The 19,897-nt window shown below is 42.1% G+C and overlaps 1 protein-coding gene across 7 annotated transcripts in view; it reads right to left on the reverse strand.

Annotated features, from left to right (window-relative positions):
• Positions 1 to 492: 492 nt before the first annotated feature.
• CD44 (CD44 molecule (IN blood group)) overlaps positions 493 to 19,897 on the reverse strand; it is a 93,201-nt gene continuing 73,796 nt past the window's right edge. For all 7 annotated transcript variants that reach the window (XM_012452341.3, XM_012452342.3, XM_012452339.3 and 4 more), the window contains 4 exons: positions 17,833 to 17,895; positions 13,667 to 13,738; positions 11,335 to 11,413; positions 493 to 3,753 (listed from right to left, as the gene is read on the reverse strand). In XM_012452341.3, coding sequence (XP_012307764.2) covers positions 3,549 to 3,753; positions 11,335 to 11,413; positions 13,667 to 13,738; positions 17,833 to 17,895 — 419 coding nt within the window. In that variant the 3' untranslated portion in view covers positions 493 to 3,548. The remainder of the gene's footprint in view (positions 3,754 to 11,334; positions 11,414 to 13,666; positions 13,739 to 17,832; positions 17,896 to 19,897) is intronic.

Consider the following 19,897-nt stretch of genomic DNA (forward strand, 5'->3'; position numbering starts at 1 on the left):
CAGTTTTCCACACTGCAGGCTTAGGAGTCAGCTTTTCCGGATTTGTTCATTCAGTTACTAATCAGCTATCACTTTTCAGCTTCAAATTTTTGTTGCTCTTGTCTCTTCTTTCAATCTCCTCAACTCCATTGGTTGATTCCATTTGGAGATATCTCTTTATTTTCTTTTTAGAGGCTTACATGAAGGAATGAAGGTATATACACTCTCCTCTCTTTAACTAGAAGTCCAGGAGTAGTTCTTGGCTTTAAAAGAACTAACACTTCATTGTATCTCATTTAGTTTGAAAAACGTGAACCACACATCACTCATAGAAAATCGAAGACTTTCAAGTTGATGGAAACCCATGTCATTTTTGCTTTTTTAAAAAATGAGTATGAGGCTCCAGCCATCTCAGATACCTTTGACTTCATTCCTCTAAATTACAGACAGTGCCAGATAAGCAAAGTTCTGTCCCTCTCAGCCTCCCATTCTTTTAAATTAGAGACCTCTGAGTCCATTTCCTTTAGTCTTTTAATGTTAGCCTTTTAATATTTTCCAATAAGTGCTTTCAACTCAGCAATATACATATCATGCTTTCCTCATTATTATTGATCCATCAATAAATATACAAAAATCAGAGGAAGGGTGTGCTCTGAAAAGTCAAAGTAGCAATAACAGTGGTCATTGTACAGTACGTGAATGAACAATGAGCTATTCTTTGAAAACTCAAAGCAAATGATTTACACAAAGGCATACCTATGACATAAAGGTGAATTGACCATGTTATTCTTGTTCTTAAGTACATTTTGCTTTTCCAGAGAAGTCAAACGTTTCCTCTTGCCTATTCCTCTGATGTAACAGTATTGAATGAATGTTGGCTACAAAATCGATTCTTGGTCTTGTTATGAATCTCAATGTAAAACTTTTTGAAAGTTCTGCTAGAAAAGCCAATTCTACCAGGCTTGAAATATGGACTTGAAGGTGTCTTTCGTCTCATTTGATTTTGCACTCAGAGCTAATTTTAAGGGAAGCCCTCAGGAGACATAAAAGATTTACAATTGCAGGAAAAATTACATCTTAAGCTGTTAGGTTGCTTTGCAAAATAACTAAATGTTGGCCTCTAACTGTTATAAACAGGACCCAGTTTAATGACTTAGCCCAGTTCACCTGGAAAATCACTGGTGAAAATGACATGTAGTCAAGCTGTGCTTCCAGAGTTATGCCCTTGAGGTCAAGGGAGTGAGAACACATCTTATTCCATAAACTTCAGGAAATGTTGCAAGGGTTTGCAAAGACTTGGGTAGCTCTCCATTGATAGTGGCCAAGGAACAGAAGCTCTAGAACTCCCTTATTTCTATCTGGAAAACAGAGGTATATCCAAGTGTGGGACTACAAGAGTAATAAAGGGAAAAAGATATTTAATTCTAAAATAAAACTGAAAATAATCTCCCGTCTCAGCCTATTTGTTGGGAATGTCTAGAAGGGGTGGAAACCATCTCTGGCTATGACATTTGTGTCACTATCCCTGGGGGACAGGTAGAGGCTGGTGTAAGCATTTTGAACCTTGTCCCAAAGTAGCTTGTTGCATTTCAGTTAAAGAGCTTGAGTGAGTCTGCCTGGGCCTCTGGCAGACCCAGGAAATCTCTGGGAAAACAAGGGGCACTTGAACATTAGTGGTAGTAACAACACATAGTGGCTTAATGTCCAGTTTCTTTCAAGTTGAAAAGAAAATAAGAAGAAAGCCAGACCACTGAATATGGAACTGGCCAGTGATGTTCACAGAAGAGAAAGGAAGTTTTTCAAGATTATGGGGTGAAACGAAGGGAGGGAGGGAAGAGGGTAGACAGAGGACGAGGAGCAGAGGCTGGGAGCAGAGGCTGGAAATAGTGCAAGAAGTTGGTATCTCTCCTTTAAAGATATTCTTCTGATCAACTCTGTCTAAGCCCAGCCCTGATTTAGTTGGGAGCTTTTCTTTCTGCTTTGTGGTCTGAGAAGCATTGCCTGTTAAGTATATAAGTTTAGGTAACAAATGACTTTTTGTGGGGGCCTAAGAAAGGAGATACTATTTAATAGGACCCTTGCTTTATAGATGCAATGGCTTCTATTACAAGCAGGCTTTGGAAGTTCTAGGACCAATCAGAACTTAGGAACTTAGGAAGTTCTAGGACCATGACGGATGAATAAATGCCACAATGGACTTGCAAAGTGGGAGAAAATATGGGGTTAGAGGATAAAGCCAGTACCCTCTTGTTTGGTCATAAACTTGCCTATCTGGTGATAAGATTCCAATGATGGGAATCCCTGTAACCTTTCGAGGGACTCCCCAGGCACTTAACTCATCCTAAATAGCAACTGCATCAAGAACAGACACAGGTGTGTTAAAGTATTTACAAATACAGCCATAAAAATGTCAAACAGGATCTACACTGCATTCTCTTCTCGCCTTGCCAATCTCTTTGATTTCCATTGGCTCCTCATCTTATTATAAGACATCGAAAGGCACTTCCATATTGTTTTTGGAAATCACTAATAGGGCCAGCATCTATGAAATAGGGCCCCAGGACATGCAAACTTAATGTGACTTTGCAGGACAGAACAGATGGCCATTAAACTATAAAAGAGGCTGAAGCTCCTCAGCTTACAATTCTGATTCCAAGACAGGGTAGAAAACCTTTGGACAGCATCAGAAACAAAACAGTGCTGCCTTCCTTGATCTTCCATGAGACTTGGCTGAGTAGGTCTGAGTGGGAACTCAGCGTCTCTGAGACAAAGACTTTAAAAGAGTCTTCTTTACCATTCTCAGCTCTTCCTAATAAGTTGTAGAGACCCAGACAGTGCTGGTTAGAAACTGAAGGATCACAGCACAAAAGGTTAAGATGGAAGAAGTACAGATGTTTATTATGAATCAGTTTTAACCCTTTTGTGCCTCTGACAAAGTAACTTTAAAAAATTATACTGATCAAAGGACCTCCAGGGTTTAATATTTCAAAAACACAGATAAATAGTTTACTACAGATAAATAGCTTCACCCTTTGGGTGTCTCCCAAAAGCATCTGAAAAATTTCCAGGGGGGTCTGTTTAAGCAGATGTGTAACCAGTACATCCCACCCCCCTACCTCACTGTAAAGCAGTGTCCAGGGATTGGGCTACTAGAAGGGCAAAATGGACCCATTCAAATTTCCTTCCAGGGACCAGGCCCTCTTAGCCCTGGGGAATGTCCTTAGCTGATGGGGGAAAGGTTGGGGATCAGGACTATGTATGTGTGGCTTGTGTTAGAAGCCATCCATAGCACACCCAAGAAATGAAAGGCCTCCATGCGGGAACTGGAACGGTCAAATTCTTGCTGATTATTAAGTGGACCCTAATTTCAGAAAGCAATGCTGTTTTCAAAAATTAGACCTGACTTTAAAGAACAAAACACAAAAAAACAATAAGGAGTAGAAAATTTTATGCTAAAAAAAAATTCCCAATGAAACAATCAGTAGCACATTGCATCTGTTAAGTGTCCCAGCTCCCTGTAATGGTTATGTTTCCAACGGTTGTTTCTTTCCAAGATAATGGCATAGGTGTTACACCCCAATCTTCATGTCCACGTTCTGCAGGTTCCTCGTCTCATCAGCTGTCATAAACTGGTCTGGAGTTTCTGAGGACTCCTTGTTCACCAAATGCACCATTTCCTGAGACTTACTGGCCTCTCCGTTGAGTCCACTTGACTTTCTGTCCTCCACAGCTCCATTGCCATTGTTGATCACTAGCTTTTTCTTCTGCCCACACCTAATAATGTAAAAAAAAAAAATGTATCATATGAGAAAGAGTGCAGGGACTCAGGCATCAGATTATCATCATTATTGAGCACCACTGTGCTGATCACTGTGGTTTATGATGGTCTTAGTGTGTGCCAAGTACTGTGGTGGGTGTCTTCTCTACTTTATCTTACTAACTCTTAACAGCCAGCACTTCTCAAAGTGAGGTCCCTGGACCAGCAGCAAGAGCATCATCTTGGAACTTGTTAGAAATACAAATTCTCAGTCCCATCCCAAACCTATTGAATCAGAAACTTTAGGGTTACAGCCTCGGATCTGTGGTTTCACAGAGAAGCCCCCTCAGGGGGCTTCTCTGCACAGTCAAGTTTGCAGATCAGCAACTACAACTCCAGGAAGTTGGTGTTATTATTATCCCCCACCACAACTGAAGAAACCTTGGGGGTCAGAAAATTCACTAACTTCCCCCAAGTAACTCAACAAGTAAGAAAAGAGGATTCAAACCCTGGTCTGTCTGACTCTCAAGTTCTGATTCTCCTTCCATCATACTTTTTAATGGAAATGTTTGTCTCTTTTAAGCATTATAGCATTTCTGCAGATTTAGATAAACCATCAACATGATGATTATAAATCATTCTGATTTGTATATTCAGGGAAGTCCCATAACTTCCTCTCCCAGTCAACACTTTGTCAGCCTTGTCAGTGTTATTACTGAATGTACCAAGCAGAATAAAACAACATTTTTCTAGAAGTATAAGGCCATGGTGATGTTTTCCTAACATTGGTTAACTCCCATATAACCCTGATATAGGAAGTTTAATAACATAGGACAAATTATTCTCGTTACTTTAAGGTTTCTTAAACGTTACTTAAGACTCAAATGCAAAAGAAAGTTGCTATGGAAGAGCATGACCTTGACCTTTTCCCTGGTTACTGTCCATTGCTTCACACCACCCAGCCTGATGCAATGCTTCCTCTTTCCTGTCACACATCACTACTACGCATACAGGAGTCAGACTATGCTTAGAGGAAGCAAAGTTGCACAGCTTCACAACTACAAGCAAAATGGGGATGAAGGGAAGCAGATTACCTTCTGAATGCCAGATGCTTTACATGTAATTTTCTGTAATTCTTACAAGAATCTTTCAAAGCAGCTATTGTTCCCATAATACAGCAGTGGCAACTGAGGCCAAAAGGGGTTTAATAACTTGCTCGAGTTCACATAGGGAGTAAGAATGACAGAGCTGATATTCAAATTCAGGCTTTTATGACCAAAGTCTGGGCTCTGCCTGGCTCTATCAATGCTGCCAGCCATCTGGAGATTTGGAAACAGTATGAAGTCAGAATTGTTCACTTTGCCTCTGGATATTTGGAGTAATAGAGAGAAAGCCTCTATTATTCATGATCATGGACCATTCCCTGCAGGACTGCCAAGGCCATAAACTTTAATCTCTTGTTTGGGGAAATAGAAATTATACCTCTTCAACAGGAGGTAGATTCTGTCTCCTCTGGCATGAGGTTTAATGAGGGGTTGGGGGAAGGATGCTTGAACCATGAAACAGATTCATGGGGACCGAGAATACAGATGGAGTCCAGCAGGATGCATGGTCAAGAAAAGGGCCTTGGAGGCCAGGTGCACTGGCTCATGCCAGTAGTCCCAGCACTTTGGGAGGCCATGGTGGGTGGATCACTTGAGCCCAGGAGATTGTCATCAGCCCAACATGGAAAACTCAGTCTCTATTCAAAATACAAAAATAAGACAGGTGTGGCATTATGTGCCTGTAGTCCCAGCTACTTGGAAGGCTAAGGTGGGAGGATTACTTGAGCCCAGAAGGTCGAGGCTGCAGTGAGCTGTGTTTGTGCCACTGCACTCCAGCCTGGGTGACAGAGAGAGACACCCTGTTTCAAAAAAGAAAAAGAGGCTCATACCTGTAATCTCAGCATTTTGGGAGGCCGAGGCAGGCAGATCACTTGAGGTCAGGAGTTTGAGACCACCTGGCCAACATGGTGAAACCTCACCTCTACTACAAAAATTCAAAAATTATCATGGGGGCATGGTGGCGCTACTCAGGAGACTGAGGCAGGAGAATTGCTTGAACCTGGGAGGCAGAGGTTGCAGTGAGCCGAGATTGTGCTACTGCACTCTAGACTGGGTGACACAGCATGACTCCATCTCAAAAAAACAAAGAAGAAGAAAGGGGCTTGGAAGGCCTGGTTTTGATGCCTTACTGCTGTGTGATCTGGGGCAACTCACTTAACCTCTCTAGCCTCAGTTTTGCATCAATGATACCAGGTTATTAAGAGTAGCAATATCATAGCATTGTGAAAAGCCCTTGAAACAGAGCATGTCACTAAATGAGTCTATTATTGCTATTATCCTTGCTCTTATGAATGATGTGGGGTAAGGAAACTAAGGTTTGGGATAAGCACTTAGAACAGCATCTGGAGCACAGTAAGCTTTCAGGAAGTTCTATCTACGATTGTTAATATGACAAAAGCCATATGAAATGAATTTTGCTTGTTTCTCCTGGCTGCCTCCACCTACCTCGTTATATTTACTATGAAGAGGATTTAAAAGGTTAAAGTAGAATGCTGCTTGTGTTATTTCAAATTCTCAGGTACCTGTGTTCTTTGGAGGAAAGTTGTCTAGTTAAAGTAATTCCCATTTGCCTATCCAACAAGTGGTTGAGGGATGTAATGAAAAATTGTGGGAAAGTGATTTATGAGCATAAAAAAATACGTGCATGGGAGTGGGTGGGGATTAATGTTGTTCATCTAAACGAAGCTGATCTTGACAGTGAATAACGTTTGACCTACTGAACACAGGAATGTTGTGCTTGGGTTTTGGCTGGCCTGCATTTCCCTTTGGATTTATGTGTTTCTATCTGCCTGAGTTCTTTCAGGAAGGTAGGATGATTCTCATAAATAACTCATTCCAATACTCAGCGCTCTAGGCATAATAAGTACTTTTAAAAGACAAATTTTAATTTTTAAGTTCTTCTTAGTTATAGGAATTTAAGAAGGAACACTAGACCTGAAGGGGCTTCAGAGATCATCCAGCCCAGCTTCTTCTTTATGTAAACTGGACACCAAGTCCAAGAAGTCAAGGGTATTGTCCAAAGCCTTGCAGCGAGTTATGGTACTGCCAGAATCACAGAATCACAGCTTGGATTTTCTGGGTTTTTGTCGTTGTTGTTGTTGTTTGTTTTTTGAGACAAAGCCTTGCTCTGTCGCCCAGGATGGGGTACAATGGTGCCATCGCGGCTCACTACAACCTCCACCTCCTGGGTTCAAGCAATTCTCCCACCTCAGCCTCCCGAGTAGCTGGAATTACAGGTGTGTGCCACCACACCTGGCTAATTTTTGTATTTTTAGTAGAGACAGGGTTTCACCATGTTAGCCAGGATGGTCTCGAACTCCTAACCTCAAATGATCTGCCCACCTCGGCCTCCCAAAGTGCTGGGTTTACAGGTGTGAGACACCATGGCCAGCCACAGCTTGGATTTTCTGACTGTGAAGATCAGAGATCCTCGTGGACCTGTGCCTTACCTTTATCTCCTCTTCCCTTAAATCTCAGGCATTAGCTGAGCACACAGTGTGGAAGGAGGCAGACTGGGACCTCACCAGGAAAGGAAGGGCAGGCTGGCTGAGGTTTAGAAACCAGGTAACATAACTTTGATGGCATGGCAGAATTTATCTCAAAAGATTTAGGTGGGTAACTTAGCAACTGATCTCATGACTCTTCTACCTGACAATCCTTAAAGATATTTAGGGATTTAATTTGCACTGTTTTAGAGCTATGCCATCCAATATAGTAGCCACCAGCCACATGTGGCTATTTGAATTTAAATTACAAGTAAATAAAATTAAAAATTCACTTCTTCAGTTGAACTAGCCACAGTTCAAGTGCTCAGTAGCCACAAGTGACTAGTAGTTATATATTGGACAGTGCAGATATAGAACATTTCCATAATCTCAGAAAGTTCTATTGGATAGCACTGTTCTAGACAGCAGGACGAAGTTGGGTGAGCTCAGATTACAGGGAGCTAGACTGTAGCATAAAAGAAGGAAAACATTGGCCAGGTGCAGTGGCTCACACCTGTTATCCTAGCACTTTGGGAAGCTGAGGCAGGCGGATCATGAGGTCAAGAGTTCGAGACCAGCCTGGTCAATATGGTGAAACCCATCTAGGCATGGCGGAGTGTGCCTGTAGTCCCAGCTACATGAGAGGCTGAGGCAGAAGAATCGCTTAAACCCGGGAGGTGGAGATTGCAGTGAGCCGAGATCGTGCCACTGCATTCCAGCCTGGGTGACAGAGGGAGACTCCATCTCAAAAAAAAGAGAGAGAAGTAAAACATTTCTAAATTATGGTGATGCATAGAGGAGACCTACTGAGCGGAGTACAGGTAACCGCCTGCTGGGGTTTATAGAAAAGATGATTATTCCCATTAAAGTGAAGGCTGGTGAACACCTGTTCTGCACAAGCAGCATAGTTAAGTCCTCATGTTTTTTCTCCTCTTCAGACAAATCCGATAGGTGTTTGTTTGTTTGTCTGAGACACAGTCTCACTCTGTTGCCCAGACTGTAGTGGCACTATTGTGGCTCACTGCTGCCTCCACCTCCCGGGTTTCAAGTGATTCTCCCACCTCAATCTCCCAAGTGGCTGAGACCACAGGCATGTGCCATTATACCCGGCTAATTTTTGTATTTTTTTGTGGAGACAGGGTTTCACCATGTTGCCCAGGCTGGTCTTGAACTCCTAGGCTCAAGTAATCCACCCGCCTCAGCTTCCCAAAGTGCTAGGATGACAGGCTTGAGCCACTGCACCTGGCCCAAATAGAGTCTTTAATGGAAAATCTCTGCAGCCTCATCCAGTATCTATCAACCCAACTGACTCCTAAAATAATCATGTGCTCTCACAGAGAGAGAATAAAGTATGATTTCCCTTGGAGAGCTGTAATTCAAGGAGTCAGGTGACATGAGGAACAGCAAAGAAAGCTGTTGTGGATGATGTACAGGGGTGGAGAAAGTTAAAAAAGTAATAGAACCCCCAAGCCAGCATCTTTAAGACAACGTGACTCACAGATCACTTCATCATGGAAGCGCTTGGGTCCATCCTTGTACGTCAACTTCACAGACTAATGATTTTCTACTTTTGTCTTTTAACCATAATTTATGTAACAGTGCCTGGCACAGGGAATGTTCTCAATAAATACTAGCCAATTCAAATTCAAGAGGCCAAGACTGTCACTGAACCTCAAAATTCTTTTAGAAAAGGGGTGATACCCCTTTAGTTTTTTATCTTCTCTTTCTCCTTGCCAGGATTGATAGTCACAGAGTCTCTCAAAAGATGTTTGCTGAATATTGAGCACCCATTGGAGGCCCCATTTTCAACCAGCCTTTCTTTGATGAAAATAGGATTCTGTATCTCTCTCTCTCTTAAATGCGACAGTCAAAGCAGAAAAGCCTCAGTCTTTGAAGGGGATTAGAAATGGGTTGACAGCTTTAGAATCACAGAGCCCATTAGGGGGCCTGTGCAGCTGTTAACCACCCTTTAGCTGCGTGGCAAATCTGTTTTCAATTATCAAATCAGGACATAGTAATTTACGGCATCCAAGCAGCTACTTTCCTGGTGAGATACTCTCTGTGCAGGACCCTGTGTGTCCCTGTTTGCCGGTTGTCAGGGTGACGGCTGGTCTCGGGAGGAGGGAGAGGGCAGCAATGAGGCCCCTTCTCTGCTGTCTGCTGCTGACAAGACACAGGCGATGTGGGAGATACCCAGCCTCAGTGTGTTGACTCCAGCTGCTCTTGGGGACAGCTGAGATGCTTCTCCCGATGTCTCGCCCATTTAGGTCTCCCTAAATGTCGACAGCATCCGTGCCAGTGTTTCTATGGTGACATGTGCAAAGCTTATGGACTTTGTATGTGAACAAAAGTGGTGCATTCTAGGGCTTGGCAATAAAGGACTGATCGCAAACAATAGAAAATTCATATTTAATTGAGCAAAAGTAATCCAAGGGAAAACAAGGAAGCTGAAGGGAAGTATAAAGACTCTTTGTAAAGGTGCCCCCAAGTCACATTATTTAAATTCAACTAAAAAATGTTTTTCCGTTTAATCATAGGAGGCCTTTTAGACTTTTTTCCTCTCAGTTTTGTTCCTCATACAGTCAGCTATCATAACCACTTTTTTAAATCATGCCATCAATGGTATAGATAGCAATATAGCTATTTGACTGTGATACGGCAGCTTTATTAACTTGTACCAGTGTAATTATTATAACAGCGCCATTTGGTTTTCTCAGATAATTAGAGGCTGTATGGGCTGCCCATGGTGTTGGAATGAGCTGTTGGTGGCCTTCCAAAAACCAGTAAGAAGGAGTCCATAATTCTCTCTAGGTCTTCTCCCAGACTGAGGGTCATTTTTCCACCCTGTGAGGTGATCTGGGGACACAATCAAGGTGACCTTGCTTAGAAATAAAGATTCTTTCACCTTACAAGAAACTACCTAAAGGGACATTTGCAAAAGGTTTAATATTCCTATGAATTATGTCCTGAAGAAAAATACTGTATCTTTAAAGTGTCTTGGGTAAGAAATTTAGATTTACACTTTTGGAGGACCCCTGTTAAAGTTCATTTCCTCTGTTGCTAGAATTAATACTGTTTTATACTTCACTTTAGGTAGCATTATTTCTAGAACCTGTTCAAGTCTTAACCATGTATATGTATATATATATCATGTAAATAACTTCCAAACCTATAGGTCTTGGTTCAGGTAGGGAGAGAGAGTGGCCTTCAAGAATATAAAAACAGCCCACGTGTCAGTTCTAGGGAGGTGACTGTCTTCATTTAGACTTTCCTAAAAAAAGTTATGTTTCATAGACCTCTTCTGTCTAACGCTCTCCCAACCGAGCTATTTCGGCAGCTGCCATAGACCTCTTAACAGTGAGGAGGCCTATGAAACATTGCTCTTCCTGTGCTATAACCTGAATCTCTTCAACTACGGTTTCCATAAAACAGAAAGACATATCATTACAAAACACAAACAAGAGCACAAGCCAGAGCCTGCTTCTGGGAAGGGTTCTTAAAGTTCCCTGGGCCTCGGAGAGGCTATAGGGGATGAAGAATCACTGAATCCTTATACAATATTTGTGCATTGTGAATGTATTTAATAAGTAGTTAACAAATCAGTGAATGAGTATATACTTTTATGTGCCTTCCTGGTGAGATATTTCATAACTTTCATCAGATAGAGTCTGCATGAGGTTTAACCTTAAAAATAGGTAAAATCATAAAGGATTCAACCACTGCTTAAAAATGATGATCCAAACAATCACAGGTGTCTCCTTTCTCTAAACTCTGGGGCAGAGAAAGATGTCTTAAGCTTCACCATGCACATGAATCCCTGGAATCTCATTAGGATGCAGACTCTGCTATAGGAGGTCTGGGATCGGGTCCGAGGTTCTGCATTTCCAACAAACCCCCAGGGTGCCCAGGCTACCGGTTGCAGGGACTACACTCTAAGCAGCAAGGATATAAAGTCCAAATTTAAATGATGCCTTTTGCAAGTTGAAGGCCCCCCAGGACAGTCCCTTACCTTCTTCGACTGTTGACTGCAATGCAAACTGCAAGAATCAAAGCCAAGGCCAAGAGGGATGCCAAGATGATCAGCCATTCTGGTGTGAGCAAATTAAAAGACATGTGTAAGCTTTAGAGATACGGTTTGTAAAATCAAAAATGCACTTTATAATCGACCTAGGTCAAACAAGCACCATAGTCAGCACTGCAGGAGGGTCTAGCCACAGGTCTAGCCAGTAAGCAAGTAATTCTGGAAGAACAATTTGCTGTATTTGTCCAATAGCCTTCTTGCTTTAATTTTTGTTTTTAAGATAGAGTTTTGTTGCCCACGCTGGAGTGCAATGGCACAATCTTGGCTCACTGCAACCTCCGCATCCCAGGTTTAAGTGATTCATTCTCCTGCCTCAGCCTCCCAAGTAGCTGGGATTACTGGCACCCGCCACCATGCCCAGCTAATTTTTTGTATTTTTAGTAGAGATGGGGTTTTGCCATGTTGGCCAGGCTGGTCTTGAACTCCTGACCTCAGGCAATCCACCCGCCTCAGCCTCCCAAAGTGCTGGGATTATAGGCTCGAGCCACCGTGCCCAGCTCCTTGATTTAATCTTTTATCATCAGTCAGGATTTTCAAATCCCTCCAGGAGAACTATGCTTCTAAAAAACTACAGGATAACTTGTTGAATCTTGTAAATGCCTTTGGTAAAACATTATTAAACAGATAAAAGGAAATGTATGCTTCTTTTGAAAGGAACTTTTTTTTCCTGTATAAGAGCATCCACCTTACATTGTGTTAAAAAACAAAAATGGAGACAATAAAGGATTGGTTAAATAAATTAGGGCACATCTATTGATTATGAACTACAATATGAGGAGGAAATATTCAATGATATGGAAGCCATGGTTAACCAGCAGGCAATGTTTACTAAACGCTATGTAAGGTGTAATCGTGTTCTGGTACATATTTTACATTTTAAAATGATGGGAAAGATGTATATTAAAATAGTAACCGTGGTATTTCCGGATGGTGAGAAAGGTAATAAGTGATTTATATTTTCATTATTTTGTTTAGTTGTATTTTTTCAAATGTCTTCAGCAATTATGTATCACTTGTGGATTAATATTCTGCACATTTTGAAATCAGGCTCTCATTGGACTAAAATATGACTTGACAACTCTACTAAATTCAGTTGCAAAGTGGGCTGTATATGTGTGCAATGAACCAGGGCTTGAGAAAGAAGAGACATGGAAAGTCTCATTATCTATTTTCTTCTTGAAAATCTTGGTTTACCTCTGAGTTCCTGCTCTGCATACTTTTACCTCACCTTTTCCTGGTTTAGATGAATTTGGAGAGGGAGGTAGAGTCAGAAGGTGGGGAGACTGACAGGAGGGCACCATTTCTGTTCTTCCTCTCTACTCCTGCCCACCGTGGCCCTGGTCTCCAGCCCTGAGATGGCCCACCTGCACTGCCACTGGAGCTGGGAAGAATCTTGCTGTCTGATGACAGCTAAGGCTTCCCCTCTCCCTCCTCCAGGGCAGCCCACCCCTCTCTCTCTGCTCTGTCTTCAGGTGTGCTTAGGCAAGCTGGGGCAAAGGAGAAAGGTGTATGCCACATTCTTCTCTTTCCCCAAGGGAGGCTCAGTTTGGAGACCTCTGAAGAGGAGAGAATTAAAAGGGTAATTTACAACCTTAGGAGAACCCTTCCCTTTAGTAATTCTCCATGACAAATCAATTTTGATTCCAAGCCAAATAAAGAATTTGCAACAAATGCCTTGTTGATGCTCGGGAGAACCAGGTGTCCCAGCCTCCTCACTGCACATGTCACACTTTCTGAAAAGTTTATTCTGTCCACAACAGCAGGCAGTCCCTCGACAAAAAAAAAAGTAGCTGGAGAACCAAAAGAAAGTTTTCACTTCATCTGATATAAATGCCTCTTGTAGCCCCTCCCTGTCTGCAACTGTACGAGGAAAATTATATGCTTCACCTTGGACCCCAGAAATAAGGGGAAATTGGATTGGGTTAAAAAGGACCTAAGTATGACATGGGGTCCTCTGGGCGGTCATTCATTTAGGAAGAAAGCTTTCGTAACTAACATGGCACTTCTCTGGGACAGGCCAGGGACAGATCTGCATATGAGCTCAGCTAGTCTGCAGAACCCAGGAAAAGACTATTCTATCTTTTCCTACCAATAGGCTGTAGTACTCTCACTCATCCTTTAACTTGCGAAGAGGAACAATTGGATTCATACGTTGGGCATTGTGGAGAATGTGCTTTCAAATGGGTCTCTTCTTTCTTGCTGGGACATTCTGAGAAAGTTGCTTTCAGGGTCTTTTTCTGCCTCACAGTTTGAAACTCACCTGGAATTTGGGGTCTTCTTAAAGGACCGGAGGTTGTGTTCACTCCACCTTCTTGACTCCCGTGTGAATGTCCTAAGGGAAAAAAAAAAACATCTCTCAACCTAAGTTTGAAATGCATAACCCCGAGTTCCTTGTGGAGCCACGTAAGGGCTATTCTCCACATTCTGAATCACTGAGAAGCCATTTATGGATTCAAGCTGCAGACGTTTATAAAGCATTACACAAAAGATATCCCCCCCTCAGTTTGATTAAGGCTAAGGCTTGGTAATGTTATCCTGTATCAAGGAACATGAGAATTCTCAGCAGCACTGTTGACAGTGTTCAGGACTTTGGGGACTAGAGCTGGACAACCCTGGATTTGAGTATCCTTGCTGTCCCTTGCTAACTAGCCATATGTGCTGGGTCGATTTACCTTCTCCAAGTCTCCATTTTCACACTCGTAAGATGGGGATAATAGAATCCCGTTCATCATAATTTTACAGAGGTTTAAGGAAGTACACAGTATTGGTAGTTGTGTGTGGTTGTTATTTTCTATTTTTACTTTAGGACCTTGCTACTCAAAGTGTGGCCCCTGGACCATCAGTACAGGCATATCTGGGGAGATTGCTAGAAATGCAGAATCTTCCACCTCACCCCAAAGCTACCAAATCAGAATCTTCATTTTAACAAGACCCCCAGAGGATTCACATGCTCCAGAAAGCCCAAAGGGAACCTGAAAATCCCATCCAATAGCATCATAGGAGCCAACATAAACACTAAAAAATAAAGAGTTTGGGGCAGTGGCCCTTTCTGACTATGAAAAATCCCCCTTTTAGAGTCCCTGCTAATATATTACTGAAACGCACGTTGTTAGAAGAATCAACATTTTCTACTGCTAGAAAGCAAAATGAGGAAATGAATAAAATGCCTCAAACTGGGAGGAAGCATCACAAGACAGACAATCCTCAAGTCAGAACTGAAGGCCGATCCAAATGAGTGAAACACAACGCTTCTAAAAGAAACTTATAAGAAGCTGGGCACAGAGGCTCATGCCTATAATCCCAGCACTTTGGGAGGCTGAAACAGGAGGATCGCTTGAGCCCAGGAGTTTGAAACCAGCCTAGGCAACACAGGGAGATCCTGTTCCTATTAAAAATAAGAATAAATAAGTACACAAATTTTTTTAAAAAAGAAACTTCTAAGACATCTTGTGGAAAGGCTCATCAAAATTAAAGCTTCATGGATTTTAAAACATTCTTCCTCCATTGCTTCAAAACAAAATTCCGAAGTGTCCCACAAAAATGAACTTTTTTTCCCTACCAAATGGAAGCCCACTGTAGAATCCTGAAGGTGATCAATGGATGAAGATGGTGGGGCCTTAAATGAGAGCTTTCCTCAGAGAGTCAAACTTTAGACTGTGCACACGGAAATCTTGATCACAATGGTTATTTGGGGACAGGATGGCTCTTGTTTATGCAATTTAATGCTTTTGTTAAAATTTAAAAGGGAGCAAAACAAGTTCCTACCAGACATCTGGCTGTTTCAACACCCCCCATCCTATGTTGACAATGGCCTTTTGCTTTATAAACCTCCAAAACAGTCCGAGGTCCTTTCCCGACATGCCTTCCAGTGTCCTTGGTGGTTGGCAGGTTTTCACCTGCCCAAGTCATGGGACATTGGCCACCTAAATTGAAGATCTTTGGCTTTGAAAACTCCCCAGGAGGTACAGTCACTCTCACTGGTTTTTTTCCGACTCACAGAAGCCTTTGATATTTAAAAGTGAGACCATTAATGGATCCTAATCTCTTTATTTAAAAAAAAAAGTGCTCCTAGCAAGAAAAGATCTGGGTTGGGTGTATGTGCAACAAGACGAAACCTCCTGTTTGAACAATAGACACCTGCTCAGAAGCCAAACAAAAGAGACTGGCTCCCATCCACCTGATTCTCACTTCAAGCAAAAGCCACAGAGGATGGATGTGAGACAGCAGACCTTGCCTTGTGCTCCAGATGTCTACAAATCCAGCCAGGGTAGGACTGGCCACAATAGCAAGTTCCACAACGAGGAACACTTAATATTCCTGTTGGGAGATGAGATGTAATCCGAGACATGTGCATAGAGATCCGTTCAATTGTCTTCAACGGTGAGAAAAGCAGTCTAGCATAGTCTAAGCTTCCAAACTTTAATGTGCATATAAACCACCTGGGTGGGAGGCTATAGTTAAAATGCAGATCCTGATTCAGTAGGTCTGGGTTGGCCAGGGATTCTGCATTTCCACAAGTTCCAAGGTGATGTCCATGCTAATGGTTAAAGAACCACACTCAGAGAGTGGCTGAGGTCTCTTGATTTAGAGAGCACACCCTTTAGTAATAACTCCCTACTGTTGCAGAGTACTTTCACAATTCTGGTACCCTGTCTTCCTCACAAGAACTCTAGGAAGCAACTGAGGTAGGTGATCTGATCTCCTTTTTACTAACAAGGAAACTGAGTCTGGGAAAGGTTAAGTGCCCTGCCGAAGGTCCCCAGTGAACCTGTGACTTTTGTCTCTATTTCGGAGGCATTTCTAATGAACCCCTACCTCCTAGTGCTCCTCCATAGAGGGTTATTATGGAAGCCACTATGTAACTATCCATCTTCCTATTTGTTTTCAATGTGTAAACATTTAAACCTGATTGTGAGCCTCACTCAAACTTGGGTATAAAAAGGGAGGACAATAATTGATATGGCTTAAATCATTCATATGGGGATCACCTAGATTTGTGATGGTCAAGGGGACCACAGTAAGGCAGCACTGGCAGCACCTCCCAGTAGCCCAGTAGTAGAAGTCATTAGTAAATCTACCTCATGTCAGACTTTTGCAGTCTGGGGTAAGGTTTTCAGGGGTGTGATCGGAATCACAACAAACAGGAGTCTGTTTAAGAACGCATGCCTAGGCCGGGTGTCGTAGCTCATGCCTGTAATCCCAGCACTTTGGGAGGCCGAGGTGGTGGACCATTTAAGGTCAGGAGTTCAAAACCAGCCTGGCCACCATGGTGAAACCCCATCTCTACTAAAAATACAAAAATTAGTCCAGCATGGTGGTGAAAACCCGTAATCCCAGCTATTTGGGAGGCTGAGGCAGGAGAATCACTTGAACCTGGGAGGCAGAGGTTGCAGTGAGCCAAGATCACGCCACTGCATTCCATCCAGCCTGGGAGACAGAGCGAGATTCCATCTCAAAACAAAATCAAAACAAACAAACAAAACAAATGAATGCCTGGCAGTAATTATGGTCATTATAGAATGCCTTCTCCAGACTGCTGTGAGAAGTAACATGAGACCCCCAGGCTTGAAATATGGCTCCATCACTCCCTGGTCCTGTCAACTCTGTCAAGTTATTTACCCTCTCTGAGCCTTAGATTCCTCATCTGTAACATGGGAATAATAATACTCACTGATGTCATCACAGAGTTTGTAGGATGACTGAATGAGTTAATACTAGATAAACTCTATGAATTTGCTGATATTGACCTGTTCCCGACCCACAGTAATGGCAGTTCCATTTGGCCCCACCTGATACAGGTAAAGTGTTGAGGAAGATGCTGCTGGCACACAGTAAATTCCCAACAAATACCAGCTATGATATCATGTGCCAGGATTATGCTAAATGCTTTATATTTATTCTATCATTTAGCCTTTGAAACAGTGTCCTGTGACAATTCTTATTATTCCAAGTTTATTAGATGAGAAATTTTGTCTCAGACCCTTTAAGCATCTTGCTCAGTTAACAATGCGGAGGGCTGGAATCTAACAGAGGTCATTTTTGCTACAAAACTCATGTTCTTAAATCACTCTGGTGTAGCGTAATGTTAAATTGGGACACTGCCTGAATTCCTCCTGAGGCTTTCAGATGCAAGGCTTTTCTCCAGAGCGGTAGTTCTCAAAGTGCAATCCCTGTCCCAGCAGTGTCAGCATTACCAGAGAACTGATGAGAAATGCAAATACTTGGGCTCCACCCCAGACCTACTGAATTAGGAACTTTAAGGGTGGGGTCCAACATTGTGATTTAATAAGCCCTCCCTGTAATTGTGATGTATGGTAAGAAGGTTTGAGAACCACTTCTCTGGAGACACTGACTCATACTTCGTTAGTAGTCATCATCAGGCTCAAGGATTATAACAGTAAATGACTGAAGCCGTTTTGAACTCACCAGCTGATTCAGATCCATGAGTGGTATGGGAGCCCCCGCTGGGGTCAAATTCACCTTGGTCTCCTGTAATGAGCAAGAGGAAGGTCAGGACTGCAGGTTTCCACTTACACTCTCGTCTGCATTTCCTTACATTTTCGTTCTCATGCAGCCTATCACAAAGTTTAGTCTTTTTAAGGTATTCCAAAAAATGATGGCAAAACGTCCTTGAATGGATCCACAATATTAATTACTGTTCATTGCTTAATCCACTGATAAATGACCTAGAGCTTTAATCAGAATTAAGGAAACTAGGGCAGCTGAGGCTAGGAAGGATGACCACGGGAAGTTCTGTAGAAACATGGCTTTGGTAGAAATCCAAGAACTGTGATAAGGAACACGCTAACAAAAATACTGTAATGTCTTTGCAGGTCTGAGGTTGAGACTAGACATTGTATATTTTAAATAAGGATAATATGAATTTAATTATGAGAAATGTAATCATTGGAAATGGGCGTACTCTGGTTTAGGGCATGAAACAAAGAGCTTCCTTGGGAGCAGGAAATTAGTATGCAGTAAGAAATTTTGAAATTGAATGATGGAAAGATTCAAAGAGAAAGGTCAGCTACTTATTTTCAGAAAAAAAATTTGAAAATAAGTAAAAAAGGAAATGGTGAGATGGTAGCTAACATGAGTAATGTGTATTGGAATATGGGTATCATGATAAGTTTAAAATAGTATTTTTTAAAAGTTGAATCTGTATTTTCAACATGACTAGTTAATATAATCCTAACTTTTCAGGGAAGGATTATCACCAGAAAGCTTTAGATTAAGACAAGGTCATGAATTGCTAAAATCTAAATCCATAAAACTACTTCCCCACCCCCATTTTTCAAAAGTAGACTGGAATCTTTTTTTTAATCACAGGATAACGCTTACATAACATGGCTGCAGTTATCCATTATGAAGGCACCTTATAAGGAATCTATAGTAACCTAATCATCACCATTTCTTTGATTAGAGAAAGTGGAGGCGGGTGACACATAGTCACTTGTGTAATTGTATTGAAGAGACAGATTGCTTTGTTCCTTGGCTGATGGCTAAAATAAATGAAAACAACATTTGCTGAAATGCAATGCCACACCAATACTCCCACTACCAAAATCACCATCACCATCACAATCCCATTACCACCATTATCACCATCACCATCGCCGCCACCACCACCACCACCACCACCACCATTGCCACCAAAATTCCAAATGCTTTAGTTCTTTTATTTTTTTTTTTTGAGACAGAGTCTTGCTCTGTTTCTCAGGCTGGAGTGCAGTGTCTCCATCTCGACTCACTGCAACCTCCAACTCCTGGGTCCGAGCGATTCTCATGCCTTAGTCTCCAGAGTAGCTAAGACTACAGGCGCCCACCACCACGCCCAGCTAATATTTTGTATTTTTAGTAGAGATGGGGTTTCACCATGTTGGCCAGGCTGGTCTCAAACTCCTGACCCCAAGTGATCAACGCACTTCAACAAATGCTTTACTTCTTAACATTAAGCATAAAGACTGAAAAAAATGTATAGGTATAAATGAGATTTACATGAGTGTTTTTGAAGAAAACCAAGTATGAGAATTGAGTCACTTAATTGTCTAATCCATGGAGAATTGTGGAAAATCTGTCTGTACCACTGTGAAAAGCAGAAGGAATCAGTGTTTGTGAATAGCTGAATATCAGTTTTGTAGAAAGCATTTGATTCACTAACATTATGCTATAAGCCTTCTAGGGTATTATGACTATTAAAATTGTCATTTAAAATTTAAATTCATGGCTGGGTGTGCTGGCTCCTGCCTGTAATCCCAGCACTTTCGGAGGCTGAGGTGGGTGGATCTCTTTAGGTCAGGAGTTCCAGACCAGCCTGGCCAACATGGTGAAACACTTGCTCTACTAAAAAAACAAAAATTAGCTGGGCGTGGTGGCACACATCTGTAATCCAGCTACTCGGGAGGCTGGGGCAAGAGAATCACTTGAATCCAGGAGGCAGAGATTGCAGTGAGCTGAGATTGTGCCACTGCACTCCAGCCTGGGCGACAAG

This window comes from Aotus nancymaae, unplaced genomic scaffold (genome assembly GCF_030222135.1).
Source record: "Aotus nancymaae isolate 86718 unplaced genomic scaffold, 86718_ANA_hifiasm-v0.15.2.pri h1tg000059l, whole genome shotgun sequence".
In the NCBI taxonomy this organism is placed as follows: Eukaryota; Metazoa; Chordata; class Mammalia; order Primates; family Aotidae; genus Aotus; species Aotus nancymaae.